This window comes from Doryrhamphus excisus, chromosome 1, assembly GCF_030265055.1.
Source record: "Doryrhamphus excisus isolate RoL2022-K1 chromosome 1, RoL_Dexc_1.0, whole genome shotgun sequence".
NCBI classification, from domain to species: Eukaryota; Metazoa; Chordata; class Actinopteri; order Syngnathiformes; family Syngnathidae; genus Doryrhamphus; species Doryrhamphus excisus.
This window is the reverse complement of record NC_080466.1, coordinates 39199196-39215383: the sequence shown is the minus strand read 5'-3', so window position 1 is coordinate 39215383 and position 16188 is coordinate 39199196. Positions and strand designations below refer to the sequence as shown.

Below are 16188 nucleotides of genomic sequence, written 5' to 3'. Positions count from 1 at the left end.
AAAATAAAGACAGAGGATGAAATGCAGAGGGCTTTATTACATGAAGAACAGCAGTTACAAAGCTTCAAGTAACACTTCTTAGGATGATGTGACCTGAGGTACTGTACTGTACATATGAAAAAGCCACGTGCTGGTGCCTTCAGGTGTGCACGTAACGTTTTGGGCTGATGACAAAGCAATGACAGAACACACGCTGCTACGTTGGAATGCGCTAAAAGATTGCGATACAACCAGTCTACATTTCTTTTCTTTGCTTTTTTCCCCCCCTCCACTAACTTCTACAAACAAGAATTCACCTTTCTGTCGTTCTGACACTGTCGTCATGACAACTACTTGAATGCTAACCCCACCCAATCACGGCTACGACATATGGAACCATACAGTACTGTATATATAAAACACTGCCACCTTAATGAGGTTACCTGAAAAGTATCCACCCCCCCCGAAACAAAACACAAGAAAGCATCACAACTGTAGAACATGTAAAAAGACGTGTGTGTGTGTGTGTGTGTGTGTGTGTGTGTGAGATGGATGCATGAAACAAGAGCAAAAGTGGAATTCTACCTTGAAGTGTACAGCTCAAAATCACAAGACTTGAGGAAAGATGAAGGAAGAAAGAGAATTAAATGTCATGTGACTCTTTAAGACAGGGGGTGTCCAAAGTGCGGCTCCATTTTTATTGGTAACCTCGCCTCATTGGAGTGTTTTTTTTTTAAATGATGAGTTATCAGAGCTATTTTTAGTGTTATAGGATTCATCAGCCTGATCATTATTGGTCCAGTAATTATCCTGCATCCCTAATTTGTCTGTACGTGGCCATGGTTTGGACACCCCCCGGTTAAGAGACTTAAGAGGAAAAAGGGGTGTGTTTTACTTGGCGTTGGTGGAGGTACTGAGCATCTTGCGTACGGCCTGTGCGATGGCATCGCGATCGATACCGTAGAGCTTGAGCAGCTCTTGTGGTTTGCCGCCATGCGGGACGTGGGAGACGGCCAGACGATGCAGACTGAAGCCGGACTCGTTGATCACTGCCGAGCACACCGCCTCACCCAGACCACCTGCAGGGGGGGACAAATATATCACGGTCATACCATACGTATGGCCAACATTACCGTAGCTTTATCAGATGTAGCGTAGTGTATTATACAGTATGTGTCATCATCCATCATGGCCGCCTGGGTGTGGGTATTTGGTAGTGGCTTGGTAGAGGGCACGGCTGCCTGTGCTATCTAGGTCATAAAGTACCCCGTGGCTACATGCTCAGCTAAGGAAATGTGACAGCCCGCTGCCTGTCTGGCGTTCCGTAGCTCGTCTGCAACGAGGGTGCAGTACGGGCAGCCAATCAGAGAAGGCCACCGCATGGCGTCCCATTCTCAAAGCCAATGACAACATGCCAGCGCGACACACGAGATGATTCTGGTGCCATGCCCCAGCGGCATGCGATACACATGCAATATGCAAGAAGCTAGCAAGGTACCTTCATAGTAGTGATCCTCCACGGTGAGGATTCTTCCCCTGGTGGCGCGTGCGTGCTCAATGATGGTCTTGGCATCCAGGGGTTTGATGGTGAATGGATCAATGACACGCATGGATATCCTCTCTGCAACAAGGATGAAAGAAGTACAGTACAGAAATATTACTCACTGACGTCACGTGAGCAGAAGTTAGCTTTGGGGTCAAACCAAGATAATATTTTGAATATGGATGGATATTCTGCTCATATCTTCTTGTCATAGTCTCCAAAAGGCCTGGGAGGTCCAAGTCCAAATGATGTCAATTGGATGCAACTATTTGCAATTGGATGCAACTCCATATTATTATTATTATTATTATTTATTATTATTTATTATTATACGGAAGCCAGGCAACAACATTTCACTGCTGTGTTATTGTGCAATGACAATAAAGGAAGTCTATCTATCTATATATCTATCTATATCTATCTATCTATCTATCTATGTAGTATCTATCTATCTAGTACAGGGGTGCTCATTAAGTCGATCGCGATCTACCGGTCGATCGCGGAGGTGGTACTGGTCGATCGCTGGTCGATCGCGGCGTGACATTAAAAAAATATCATCCCAGCATCAATGCCGTCACTTGATTGATATACAGGGCAGCCATTCAGATGACAACTGAATGTTGCCCTTCGGGCGACCAATCAAATCAAACAACGTCTCTAAGTGCAGCAGAACTTACGATGTCAGCCTATCATCCATCCCCGTTACTTGATTGACATACAGGACAACCAATCAGATGACACCTGAATTTTGACCTTTAGGTCACCGCTCATGCGTAAACAACGATGCAAAGTGCTAAGCTAGTCGGCGAATTGCGTTAGATTTTAAGCCCTCGCTAAAGTTTATGGTCACTAAAATGAGTGAAGTAGCTGGACCAAGTAAAAAGGCAAAAACATATCACTTCCATACGGAATGGGAGGTGGACTTTTTTTTCACAATGTCTTTTTCGAAGTGCGTTTGCCTCATATGCCATTCTACCATCGCAGTACCAAAGAAGGGAAATGTGGAGTAATGTGGAGGTAATTACAAAAAATGTTAACTGTTAATTATGTGTGTTTTGCAATATTGGCTCATTTGGTTATGTAAGGTACATCAACATACATTGTACGTACAAATAATCCTCAATACATTTGAAAATAAATAGATGTTTTGCATTTTTGTAGTGGGTAGATCATTTTGACTCGGTCATTTTAAAAGTAGCTCGCATGCTGAAAAAGTGTGAGCACCCCTGATCTAGTATCTATCTATCTATCTATCTAGTATTATCTAGTATTATCTAGTATCCATCTAGTATCTATCTAGTATCCATCTAGTATCTATCTAGTATCCATCTAGTATTATCTAGTATCCATCTAGTATTATCTAGTATCCATCTAGTATCTATCTAGTATCCATCTAGTATTATCTAGTATCCATCTAGTATTATCTAGTATCCATCTAGTATTATCTAGTATCCATCTAGTATTATCTAGTATCCATCTAGTATTATCTAGTATCCATCTAGTATCTATCTAGTATCCATCTAGTATTATCTAGTATCCATCTAGTATTATCTAGTATCCATCTAGTATTATCTAGTATCCATCTAGTATTATCTAGTATCCATCTAGTATTATCTAGTCTCTATCTATTATTATCTAGTATCCATCTATTATTATCTAGTATCCATCTAGTATTATCTAGTATCCATCTAGTATTATCTAGTATCCATCTAGTATTATCTAGTATCCATCTAGTATTATCTAGTATCCATCTAGTATTCATCTAGTATCCATCCAGTATCCATCTAGTATCCATCTAGTATCCATCCAGTATCCATCTAGTATCCATCCAGTATCTATCCATCCATCCATCCATCCATCCATCCATCCATCCATCCATCCATCCATCCATCCATCCATCCATCCATCCATCTATCTATCTTCACCTTTCTTGAGGTGTTCGGCTGCAGCCAGAGCCTCATGGAGAGCCACGCCAGCAGCCACCACAGTCACCTGGTCCTCTTTGCTCTGGTACACCACCTGGCAGGGAAAGACGAGGGTGCATTTCACTCTCACCCAGGAGAGACGTCCAGCCGTACTAAGTCAAGTCCCACCTTAGCCTGTCCAACATGGAAGTCTTCATTGCTGTTATAGATGATGGCGCTGTCTTGACGGCTGGTCCGGATGTAGCAAACACCCTTCAGGCAGAGAAGAACACCATGAATAGGGAGGAGGCCTTTGCAGAAAAAGAAGATCATTTCCAAACCTTTGTGGATGCAGCGAGTTCCACAGCCTTCTCTGTGGACACCCCATCACTGGGATAAAAGATAGTGGTCATAGGAAGCGCCCTGAACATAGCCATGTCCTCCAACCCCATCAAGGAGGGGCCTTCTTCTCCTGGAAGACAAACGTTCAAGCTTCATGTCCATTTTCACGGAAAATTGTGTCAAAACAACACAAAATCCCTTTAGTCCAGGCATGCGGGAGACATATTGGACATCTGGACGCATGCACGTGGTGTACCTGTGCTAACAGAGGGACATTTGGTGCCCTGCAGACGGCTTCCAGGGTGGAGAGGAAGGAAAAAAGGGGGGAGGAAGTGAGGAGGACTAGTGAGGAAAAGACAGGATTAGAGGGAGAAGGTGAACTAGAAGAACTAGCTCCACCACAAGTGTGAAGGCAGGTGAGATGCTAGTGGGACTGATGCCACTAACCGGTGGACAGGCCGCAGTGGGAGCCACACAGGTTGATGTTGCTGTCTAACTTGGCTGCCACACGGAGCTGGTCGTAGGCCCGCGTGAAAAAGGATGCCAGGGTGCTGGCAAACACGACGTTCCTGTCACGGCTGCCGCATCCCATGGCAACACTGACCTGGGGAAAGGAGATGAGGCGTTGTCAGCAGGTAGCAGCGTACATCATTATTATTTCCGCCTGACATGCACATAGCACATTTTTCTTGGTGTTGTCCATGTTTGTCAAGCGAACTTGTCAGTGCCTTAAAGGGCTGTTGCAAAGTTTCAGAACAGCGCCACCGTGTGGTGTAATTCACACAGTAGGGATGCATGCTTGAACAAATTCCAAAGAAATAGAAAAAGAAATACATCTTATAGAATATAATAATCAAATTTAACAACAGGGCTGCACGGTGGTTGAGTGGTTAGTGCACAGATCTCACAGCTAGGAGACTAGGGTTCAATTCCACCCTCGGCCATCTCTGTGTGGAGTTTGCATGTGGGTTTTCGCCGGGTACTCCGGTTTCTTCCCACATTCCAAAAACATGCTAGGCTAATTGGCGACTCCATAGGTATGAATGTGAATGTGAATGGTTGTTTGTCTATATGTGCCCTGTGATTGGCTGGCCACCAGTCCAGGGTGTAACCCGCCTCTCACCCGAAGACAGCTGGGATAGGCTCCAGCACCCCCTGCGACTCTCGTGAGGATAAGCGGTAGAAAATGAATGAATGAATGAATATAATATATAGGCTGCATGGCGGTCGAGTGGTTAGCACACAGGCCTCGCAACTAGGAGACCTGAGTTCAATTCCACTTTCGGCCATCCCTGTGTGGAGTTTGCATGTTCTCCAGTTTCCTCCCACATTCCAAAACATGCTAGGTTAATAAGCGACTCCAAATTGTCCATAGGTATGAATGTGAGTGTGAATGGTTGTTTGTCTATATGTGCCCTGTGATTGGCTGGGATAGGCTCCAACACCCCTGCGACCCTTGTGAATGAATGAATGAATATAATATATAGAAATATCAACACCAAATCTATAATTCAATGTCATGCAATAAAGCAATTAAAAGTCATTAAAGACATTAAAAGTCATTTTTTAATCATCGGATACGAGCATAAAACATCATTGGTGGCTTTAACGATTCTATATCTCACTTCTACTTCACATCCGCCCTTCAACGTTTGACTGTTCATCATCCAGATGGTCAGGCCATCCTCTCCTATTAATATTTCACTTGCCGTGACTGCTCAGCATCACACACACACACACACACACACATACACACACACAGACACACACACACATGCACGCCTGACCTAGATTGGAGCTGTCTGCCATTGGAGACGCAACAGCGCACATGAAAATCAGTAAGTGGCTGATTTCCAGTCCCCAAAAGATCTGCTAATATGGCATTATGATGACAAGGCATGCCAATAGTGGCCACCATCCATCTTTACGTATGTGAACTACTACCAGCTGTCCAAGTCATTGCACAGAGTCGTCACCATGAACAAGTGAATGATGAAAAACATAGCAGTAGAAAATGAATGAATGAATATAATATAGTATAGGCTGCGAGGCGGACAAGTGGTTAACACACAGGCCTCACAGCTAGGAGACCTGAGTTCAATTCCACCCTCGGCTATCTCTGTTCTCCCCGTGCATGCATGGGTTTTCTCCGGGTACTCCGGTTTCTTCCCACATTCCAAAAACTCCAAATTGTCCATAGGTACGAATGTGAGTGTGAATGGTTGTTTGTCTATATGTGCCCTGTGATTGGCTGGCCACCCGTCCAGGGTGAATGAACAAATGGGGCTGAAGGGTATAGTGCAGAATCACCTTACCATGTTCTGCTGGGCAATGTAGCATTCCACAAAGCGATTAGGGTGCTCGTTCTTGAAGATCTCAGCATAGGTGAGGTTGTTGGTGTCCCCATCCAGAGCCACCACGCGCTCGTTGTAGCGGCCTAACTTGGCGATGGCCATCCCGTAGGCTTTACGCGTGGCGATCTATGAAGGCAAGATATCAGTACCAGATCACTGCAGATGCTAATGTGGATTTATGGTGGTTGATAGCTGGACAACCTTTTCTCCATGTTTATAAGAGGGAGCGCTGGCCATGCGGATGTTCCTCAGGCTGACTGGGGGCGAGTCTTCCACAGGGCAAGGGGGGTAGGGGTGCTTGCTGGTGCTCATAATTCGACTCTGCAACTCCTTCATGACCATCTCGGCCATGTCTTTGGGCAGCGTTTTGGAATGCCAGCCCATCTTATCTTCTGCAGCTGAAGCCACAAACAACAAGGTGTTTAGATGAGGTAGACGTGAAGTGATTTGACTTACCGATGCTTACCTGGAATGCCTTTGCCCTTGGTGGTTTTGGTGATGATGGCGGTGGGCTGATGGCGCGGTTGGCTCAGAGCCTTGCACAGCTCCTCCACACTGTGGCCGTCCACAATGATGGCGTGCCAGCTGTAGACACAGCATACACTTGCATCTATATACAGTAAATAAAGTACATACACGGCTGCATGGCGGTCAAGTGGTTAGCACACAGACCTCACAACTAGGAGACCAGGGTTCAATTCCACCCTCGGCCATCTCTGTGTGGAGATTTCCTCCCACATTCCAAGGTTAATTAGCGACTCCAAATTGTCCATAGGTATGAATGTGAGTGTGAATGGTTGTTTGTCTATATGAGCCCTGTGATTGGCTGCCTCTCGCCCGAAGACAACTGGGATAGGCTCCAGCACCCTCGTGAGGAAAAGCGGTAGAAAATAAATGAATGAAAGTACCATACACATCCATATACTTGTACTCCAAATGAGGGTATTTCCTGTCAGTGCTGGGGTTCCTCAAGGGACCATTCCAGACCCCCTGGACTTTCTCCTTAGCCAAATTCCCAAACAATTCAATATCAGCAGAGTAAAGCTATGAACCCCACCCTTTATGAAGCATTTATGATCATAAATTTTTAAGATAAACTCACACATTTCCCCATTGAGCAAAAATTGCGGCTGCAAAAATACTTTATTGTAATACTAGTTAATACTGTATATCAATTCCGCATTGAGCACCACTAGTTAAAGCATGCATTGCCTTGCTTAGAAGATAAGTATGCTGGAGCCTATCCCAGCTGTCTTTAGGCGAGAGGCGGGGTACACCCTGGACTGGTCGCCAGCCAATCACAGGGCACATATAGACAAACAACCATTCACACTCACATTCATACCTATGGACAATTTGGAGTTGCTAATTAACCTAGCATGTCTTATTGGAATGTGGGAGGAAACCGGAGTACCCGGAGAAAACCCACGCATACACGGGGAGAACATGCAAACTCCACACAGAGATGGCCGAGGGTGGAATTGAACCATGGTCTTCTAGCTGTGAGGTCTGCGCGGTAACCACTCGACCACCGTGCCGCACCTATTTTACATTAAAATGGCTAAATTGGTTTGTAAATAAACTCTCTCTTAAGGAACTAGAGACTGCTACATCCACATTGCACAGTTTGTTACCCAAAAGCTTCACAGCGTCTCTGGTGCTTCTCGGCGTGATGCTGCAGAGGTGCGTTGTCACTTTGACTCAGGCGGTTGATGTCCATGATGGCCACCAGGTTGTCCAGCTGGTAGTAAGAAGCAAAGGACATGGCTTCCCACACGGAGCCCTCGGACATCTCTCCATCCCCCAGCAGGCAGTAAACGCGGTAGCTGCAGCGCGGGGCAGAGCGGCAACATCTATTAGTGCACGTACATGCACACTGGTGTGCAGGAAGCATGAAAATGCTATCTGACACTTTTCCACTCGGATTGATTCCTGTATTATTGTCTGGGTAAGGTGGCATGTTAAAAGCTTCCTGAGGCTTCTGAAGGTGCGGCTGTTGGATCTCAAACATGTCTGTCAAACAGAAACTCGCAGGGACGCCCTAAGAGCGACCTAAAGGCAACTTGTGGCCGCTTGGCTTGTTTTGATTTAAAAACACAATCAACCAACAAAACTTCAAGAAACAGGAAAACAGTTAGTATCATGTAAGAGGAACTTTGTGTATTGAATGGAATATTTTGCGAGTTAGAGCATGGAAAACCTGTTTATGATTTTTGAAATACATTTTTCAACACTACTAAGGGTGAAAAGTCTTGAACCAGTCATGATGTGCTATATATATCACTATATTGACACTTACTATGGTACTGATTATGTCATTGTATGGTCATATCACCTCGTACTTCGGTATGTGACAAAAATAAAATAAAATAAAATAAAATAAAATAAAATAAAATAAAATAAAATAAAATAAAATAAAATAAAATAAAATAAAATAAAATAAAATAAAATAAAATAAAATAAAATACAATTAAATACAATTAAATACAATTAAATACAATAAAATAAAATAAAATAAAATAAAATAAAATAAAATAAAATAAAATAAAATAAAATAAAATAAAATAAAATAAAATAAAATAAAATAAAATAAAATAAAATAAAATAAAATAAAATTAAATTAAATTAAATTAAATTAAATTAAATTAAATTAAATTAAATTAAAGAAAATTAAACTATATTAGGAAAGCAGGAAGTGAACAAATTAACAGTTACTGATTGTAAAAGTACCAAATGGAGGGGTAGGATTTAATAAGCTTTGCTTTTTCCTACTCCTTTTGGACTGTGAACTAATTATGGGATGCACTCAATTGTAATCTGATGCATGTTCAAATGAAATAAAACCATTACCACTACTAGAGCCCTATAGACATGAAATAACACCCCTATAGTCACCATTAGTCACCCCTGAATTGGAAAACTGTGAATATACGTAAATACAATTTACCCCATATTTATTTGTATTTGTATTTCATTCTAATTTATTTACTACTTTAATTATTTCATTTAGATTGAATTATTTTGCCGAGCAGTAATCATGTGATGTTCCATCATCTTGATGGTTGAAGGCACAGTGATTGTTTTCATGGGGGAAATGTGCTGTGAAAAAGAAGTGAGCTAGGAGTGCCGGCTCTGTGATTATTAGAGCAGAAGAATCGGGAGAGCCGAGCGTGTAGCAGCAGCGCACATCACACAACGTGCAGCAGCCTTTGAAGGAGCTGCTTTTACAGACGCCGACGGCTGTGGAGGGCTTACCTGGCTTTGTCAAAGTATTTGGCCGTGTACGCCATGCCACAGGCCACACCCAGCCCCTGTCCCAAATAGCCAGTGGTCACGTCCGCAAATTGCTGCTTCTGCAAAAAAAAAAAACAAGTCGCATATGATGTTAAAGCAATGGGGGGATACAGCATAATCAGTGAAGATGAACAAGAACATGAACACAAATTTCATTCCAATTTCTGTGCATTGTAGCGAAAGAAAAGGAGTTAGTATGAGATAGCATTTTACGTCATGGGAGGTACCGTAAAACGGGGTTATAAGGGACGGTAGGGTAATAAGGAACAATTTTCGGGAATATGTTTTTTTGAACGATTTGTTCAAGAATAAATGCTTCTTTGAAAAAAACAACACAAAGCAGCTTCCTGTTTAACAGGAAAAGGCAGAATTACATTTAAAACATTTTTCAATACCGTACCCGTTTTACGGTACGTATTTTGGTGCTAAGGCCCTCAAAAAAAAACCTAAAAAAACACCAACAGTGTTAACCAAGGTAACCAAGCTACAGCCACTTGGTTACTTGGGGGCCACTGGAGCTCGGGTCTGGGTGAGACTGGGCCGCATCAGGTTTTCCCAAAAAAAAAAACAAAAAAACGCATTAAAAACAAAAAAATTAAAAAAACTTCGCTTTGGTTCCAATTTTCTACAAGAAAAGCTCTGATAAAACATTCCACCGTTCTCAAATATCTTACTTTTTATTTTTCTACACAAAATAAGATGAAAAATAAACAAATCAAGAATAATGAAAATCAATCAATCAGAAATAAATAAATAAATATAATAATAATAATAAAATGGCAAATAATAAAAACTTAAGAAACCACATATAGTTGGTGGGTAGACAAATTATTTTTTTTCAGATTAAAATGAACAAAGCATTATTAGAGCCCTGTGGACATGACAAAACACGACTATAGTCACATTTATACTATTTTTATTTACAACATATTGCGCAACTGCAGGGTCTTGAGACACATGCTAACTCGCAAACTAGCGAGCTAGCAACCTAAACGGTAGCTTTCAAGTTATTTCCTTTAAACTAAAATCGCCAAAAACTTACCACTTCCACACGGATAGGGAGGATAACTATTAACAGTTATTTAACCTTTAACATGAACATTAATCATTCATTCATTCATTCATTTTCTACCGCTTTTCCTCACGAGGGTCGCGGGGGGTGCTGGAGCCTATCCCAGCTGTCTTCGGGCGAGAGGCGGGGTACACCCTGGACTGGTCGCCAGCCAATCACAGGGCACATATAGACAAACAACCATTCACACTCACATTCATTGAACATTAATCAAACTTAATAATTTTAATGGATGTTTCTATGCTGCGGAGGTAGTGTTAGCTATATGGGCTACTATGTAAAATCAGTCATGTTTTAAATCATCAATTACACATTATCATCATTGCATTGTTTACCAATTGAATGGATATAAAACCATACAATGTTATTAGAGGTTTTCTTTGAGGGCTTTGTAGTCAAAATAGGTACCTCCCAATGATGTGCATTGTTAGCTAGCTCATACTAACTCATTTTCTTTACTTAGAAAGCACAGAAAAGGGAAAGAAATACGTTTCATGTTGCACATAAGGATTGTGGATGAAAAAAACAGTAAAAGTGTACTTTTCCTCGGGGACCTATGATGCTTTTTCCACTTTTCTGACCTATAAATGTAGCTAGAATGTTGTATTCTCCTGTTAAACCGTGCCAAAGTTTCAGATAAGGAGGTTTTCGAATTTGGAAGTGAGCCCTGAAATAAGTTTGGGATGGCAGCTTTCAGTGAGTTTTTTCAAACACCTGCTCACTGTGATGTCAGAGTGAGCCGGTCTTTGACTTCCTTATATGGACATGCCCGGGTACAAGCTGTAGGTCTGCCCTCCTGCCTGCTCTGTCAAAAAAATTACAACTTTTTTGGGAACTTTTTGGGAATTCAAGGAAATGCAGCTGGAATAGGTGCAGATTCTGGAAAATCTAGAAAACTTTCTGTGTGGGTTATGGTATGTAGCTGCTCTACAGGAGTGCACGACTCAATACAAAGGGGCCCGAAATGAGCATAATAGGTCCCCTTGTAGCACAGAATCCTATTACGACTATCAATCCAGCCTCGGTGAGTGTATGATGAGTCTTACGGGAACGAGGTGGCCCTCCAGCGAAGAGTCAACCTGGCACAAAGTCAGCATCTCGCTCTCCTTCAGGAAGCCCGTCTCTACCCACATGGCGTACAAGGCCGGTGCAGCGTGAGCCTAGCACAGAGAATGGATTCCTTTTCAACATGCTTAAGCACTGAAGACACGCCCACAAGTCAACATAGCCGAAAAGGAGTAGGAAGAAGCAGAGCTGATTCAACCCTACTCTTTCGTAATGTTGCAGGTAAATCTATCACTACTACATATTTTCTTTTATAACTCATGCAGAATATATGTATGTATGTTCTACCTTGGACATGAGGAAGCGATCACTGTGGAAGTTGCGGGGGTCGTCAGGGCGGTACTTCATGGTGTGGAAGAAAAGCACAGACATGATTTCGGCCACACTGCAGCATGATGTGGGGTGTCTGTGGGGAGAAAGGAGAGGGCTGCGTTTGACTGAAGTGTCCACAGTGTTTGTATTTTCATTTGAGAGTCGATTTTAGAGCTAGAAGATCGACCAGGGGCATCACTATGTTCTGAGGACAGGGGGGGCTTTGCCACCTGGAGATGCACAGGATATGAATGAATGTAGTAGACATTCAAAAAAATCCAAAAAATCCAAAAAACAAATAAGGAACAAGAACCAGGATATAATTTCCCACTTTTGAACAGATTTAGTAGAGATACTCAATTGTTTTAGGCCACCATTAAATGTACACAAGTACACACAATCTATACTGCAAAACCGCTGCTGAAGCTCTGCAACCATTCTGTCCAGTGGACAGTGATCAATTATATAATAATCATTATTATATTATTAATTAGCCTATTATTATTACTATCATCATTATTATTCTTCTGATTTTTACAACTACTACTACTAGTAGTAGTAATAGGCTAGTATTAGCCTGCTTATTGGCTTTCTTATTGTATGAATTGATTTATATTTATTTATATTTATTTATATTTATTTATATTTATTTATATTTATTTATATTTATTTATATTTATTTATATTTATATATTTATATGTAGTAGTAGGCTAGTATTAGCCTGCTTATTGGCTTTCTTATTGTATGAATTTATATATATTTATATATATTTATTTATTTATATTTATATATTTATTTATTTATATATATTTATATGTTTATACAAAATAAATAAATAAAATAAATAAATCAATAAAAAATATAAAAATAAAAAAATATATACAAAATATCAAATTATTTAGGGGGACTTAAGAACATTTTAGGGGGTCTGAAGGCTGAAGCCCCCCAAAAATAAATAGGCCTATTGACATCACTGAGATCGACATTTCAGTATCGAAATCTTGGCCAAATACGCAGCCAAAGAGTGCTAGTAATCACAACTATTTTGGGAGTGTGACCACTTTAGGGCATGTATATGTACTGAGTGCGCCCGCCCACCCCCGGGGGTCCAGTATGTTGAAAACAGTACAAACGAAGTAAAACAAAGACCCCCATCAGGCCTTATGGCGGCTTGACGATGTACTCCAATACGATGCATAATTCATGTAGCCTCCACCATTCTGACAAAAACCATATTTGATGACTTTTTATGGCACATCTGACACGGCGTTAGAGGACAGCTGGTGAGTAGACGTCGTTATTTAAGGTAGAGTAACTCAGCCTTATTGCACCCTTTTCTTTGTGTGGCGTTCCCCTTTGTCCTCCTTTGGAAATACATGTGTGCTTTATTTGCACTTTTATCAATGTACTTTTGGTACAGTTTATTATTGTTATGTTTATTATTGGTACATTTTATTCTTTGATTTAGGCTCTTTTCTTAGTTATATTTGTAGAATAGTATTTCCATAGATTAATACATACACACCAATGAATTACAGTGGAAATAGTTGATATGAAAAATATCAGCGGTAATGCATGAAATGTTGATATTAGGGGTGTTATGAGTCAAAACGATACACAGGATTTGAACATTACTTTGCAGAAAAGTACAAAAAGTAAAACATCTATGACAAGTCATTTTGTTTTCATTGTTGTTATGAACTCACCCCGAATTAATACTACAGCTTCATTATTTGAAACCATCTACATCTAACTTGGTTGTATTTGACCATAATCCCTCCAAGGGAAATTCAGTTAGCGCCCGAGTTCCATTTCCTTTCATCTGAACGAGATTGTTCCGATGACCCTAACCGTGTGGAAGAGCATCATAGAAGATGTGAAATGGGCGTCCTGCAGTATGTGTGAGTTTGATGGGAATGAGTGAAGATAGCAACAAAGGAGCATTTCGGATAGTGCAAGGGCATCAGAGGAGGAGAACAAAGGAAGAAATGTTCTTCTCCGAGGCCTTGGCTTGCACAGATGTGCGGAATTGAACATGCAGACACATCCATGGATTTGAGACTGCTGCTCGTGGAGAAATATTTGGGCATAATGCATGATGTTGTACATATATATAATACTGTTTATGACTTTATATATGAGCAGCCACTCACCCGGTGCCCGCTGCAGTCGTGGCCTTGATGGAGTTGATCCTGAGGCGGTTGGCGATGTTCCTCAAAGCCTGCACTGTCTGCTGGTCGGGTTTGTGGTAATCCTCCATGAAGGCAAAATGTCAGCAATCCCGTGTTCGGAAATAAGCGTGAGAGCGGCGGGGGTGGTAGAACCTGCAGGAACGTGAGAAGGAGGTTTCCGGGGCAGACCGAAAGACGGTAAAGGAGAGCGTAGATTGATGCTATCAAGGTATGCAGACGCATAGACGTGCACACACACACTAGTGCAAACACGCACGCATCATTAGGCGTGGGGGAGGGCCGAGTGGCTGACGTCACTGCTAAAACTGCATCGCGTTCATCTCATTGGCTGTGGAGGAAGAGGATGACAGAGGTGTGTCACGGCAGTGCGTGTGTGAGCGGGGAGGGGGGGGGAGGATGAACATTTAGATCCTAATTGACTTTGGCTTTTCTGTCAAAAGGCATCATTCAAACACCACGCTATCTACATTCTTCTTTCTTACTCAGTCCCAACACAATGGTGCATTCAACACACGCCGATAAACACGCTTTTACTGACATTTCCACCAAATAAACACAACAATGATTCTTTGTAAAAGCGTGAAAGGGACTGTGAGGCTTTATGACTGATATATACACATTTCTTCATTTAGAAAATATCCATCTACCCTCATGCGAGCCAAAGTGTGGCCCTGGGGCCATTTACTGCACACAGCTTATATTATTGGCCATTGGTTCATGCAACATTAACCTAAACAAGAAAACACAAAATTATATCAAGAAGAATGGAAATAATACAATTTGTCATCTAAATAAGCTCTACTTCTCCTTACTTCAAAATATGCCATACCATACCTTACCTTACCTTACCTTACCTTACCTTACCTTACCTTACCTTACCTTACCATACCATACCTTATCTTATCATACCTTACCATACCTTACCTTACCATTCCTGACCGTACCTTACCTTATCTTACCAAACATTACCTTACCATACTATACCATACCATACCTTACCATACCTTACCTTACCATACCTTACCATATTGTATCATACTGTACCATACCTTATCTTACCGTACTGTACCATACTATGCCTTACCTTACCATACTGTACCATACCATACCTTACCATACCTTACCTTACTGTACCATACCTTATCTTACCATACTGTACCATACTATGCCTTACCTTACCATACTGTACCATACCATACCTTACCATACCTTATCTTACCATACTGTACCATACCTTACCATACCTTATCTTACCATACTGTACCATACTATGCCTTACCTTACCATACTGTACCATACCATACCTTACCATACCTTACCATACTGTACCATACCATACCTTACCTTACATTACCTTAACCTACCTTACCTTACCATACCTTACCATACCTTGCCTTACATTACCTTAACCTACCTTACCTTACCATACCTTATCTTACCGTACTGTACCATACTATGCCTTACCATACCCTACCGTACCGTACCATACCTTACCTAACCATACTGTACTGTACCATACTGTAGATACCATACCCTACCTTACCATACTATACTATACCATAACATACCTTACTGTACCGTACGTACCGTACCATATCATGCGATACCATACCATACCTTACTGTACCATACTGTACCATACCATGCTATACCATACCATACCTTACCTTATCATACCTTACCATATCATACTGCATACTGTACCTTACATACCATAACAGAGTGTACCGTACCATTCGGGGGAAGGGCAACCACACCCAAAAGACCATGAGAACATGGAGTATCTCTAAAGGGCAGCAGTGCACCTCCAATGTACACTAAGACCATGAAACCAAAGTAACACCACCATACATACACACTGCAGCAATCACACTGAAACGTTTGTCTTGCCCGCAAAGCCAACAGAATGCTTAACCCCGATCTAATCCCTTAGCGTGTGTGCGGGACTGCTCATGGTGCCTGTCGCTCATGCAATCTTTACACATGACATACTGTACTTCCCCCACAACAACCCCCACTAATGAGGATAAGTACCATAGAACATGGATGGATGGATACTTTACATCCAGATACATGACTTGTACTGCTCTGCCATCCAGAGGATAGGATAGGATCCTACACTATTTACTC

At 41.6% G+C, this 16188-nt stretch overlaps 1 protein-coding gene across 1 annotated transcript; it reads right to left on the bottom strand.

The window, feature by feature from the left end:
- Positions 1 to 17: 17 nt before the first annotated feature.
- LOC131140057 (transketolase-like) lies at positions 18 to 14328 on the bottom strand. The gene is made up of 14 exons (XM_058090137.1): positions 14020 to 14328; positions 11842 to 11959; positions 11535 to 11648; positions 9378 to 9475; positions 7757 to 7948; positions 6589 to 6707; positions 6324 to 6520; positions 6084 to 6248; positions 4216 to 4372; positions 3768 to 3898; positions 3616 to 3699; positions 3448 to 3541; positions 1478 to 1600; positions 18 to 1058 (listed from the first exon to the last, which is right to left on the bottom strand). Exons 1-14 carry the CDS (start codon positions 14124 to 14126, stop codon positions 871 to 873), a joined length of 1887 nt encoding a protein of 628 aa, XP_057946120.1. The 5' UTR covers positions 14127 to 14328; the 3' UTR covers positions 18 to 870.
- Positions 14329 to 16188: the final 1860 nt, after the last annotated feature.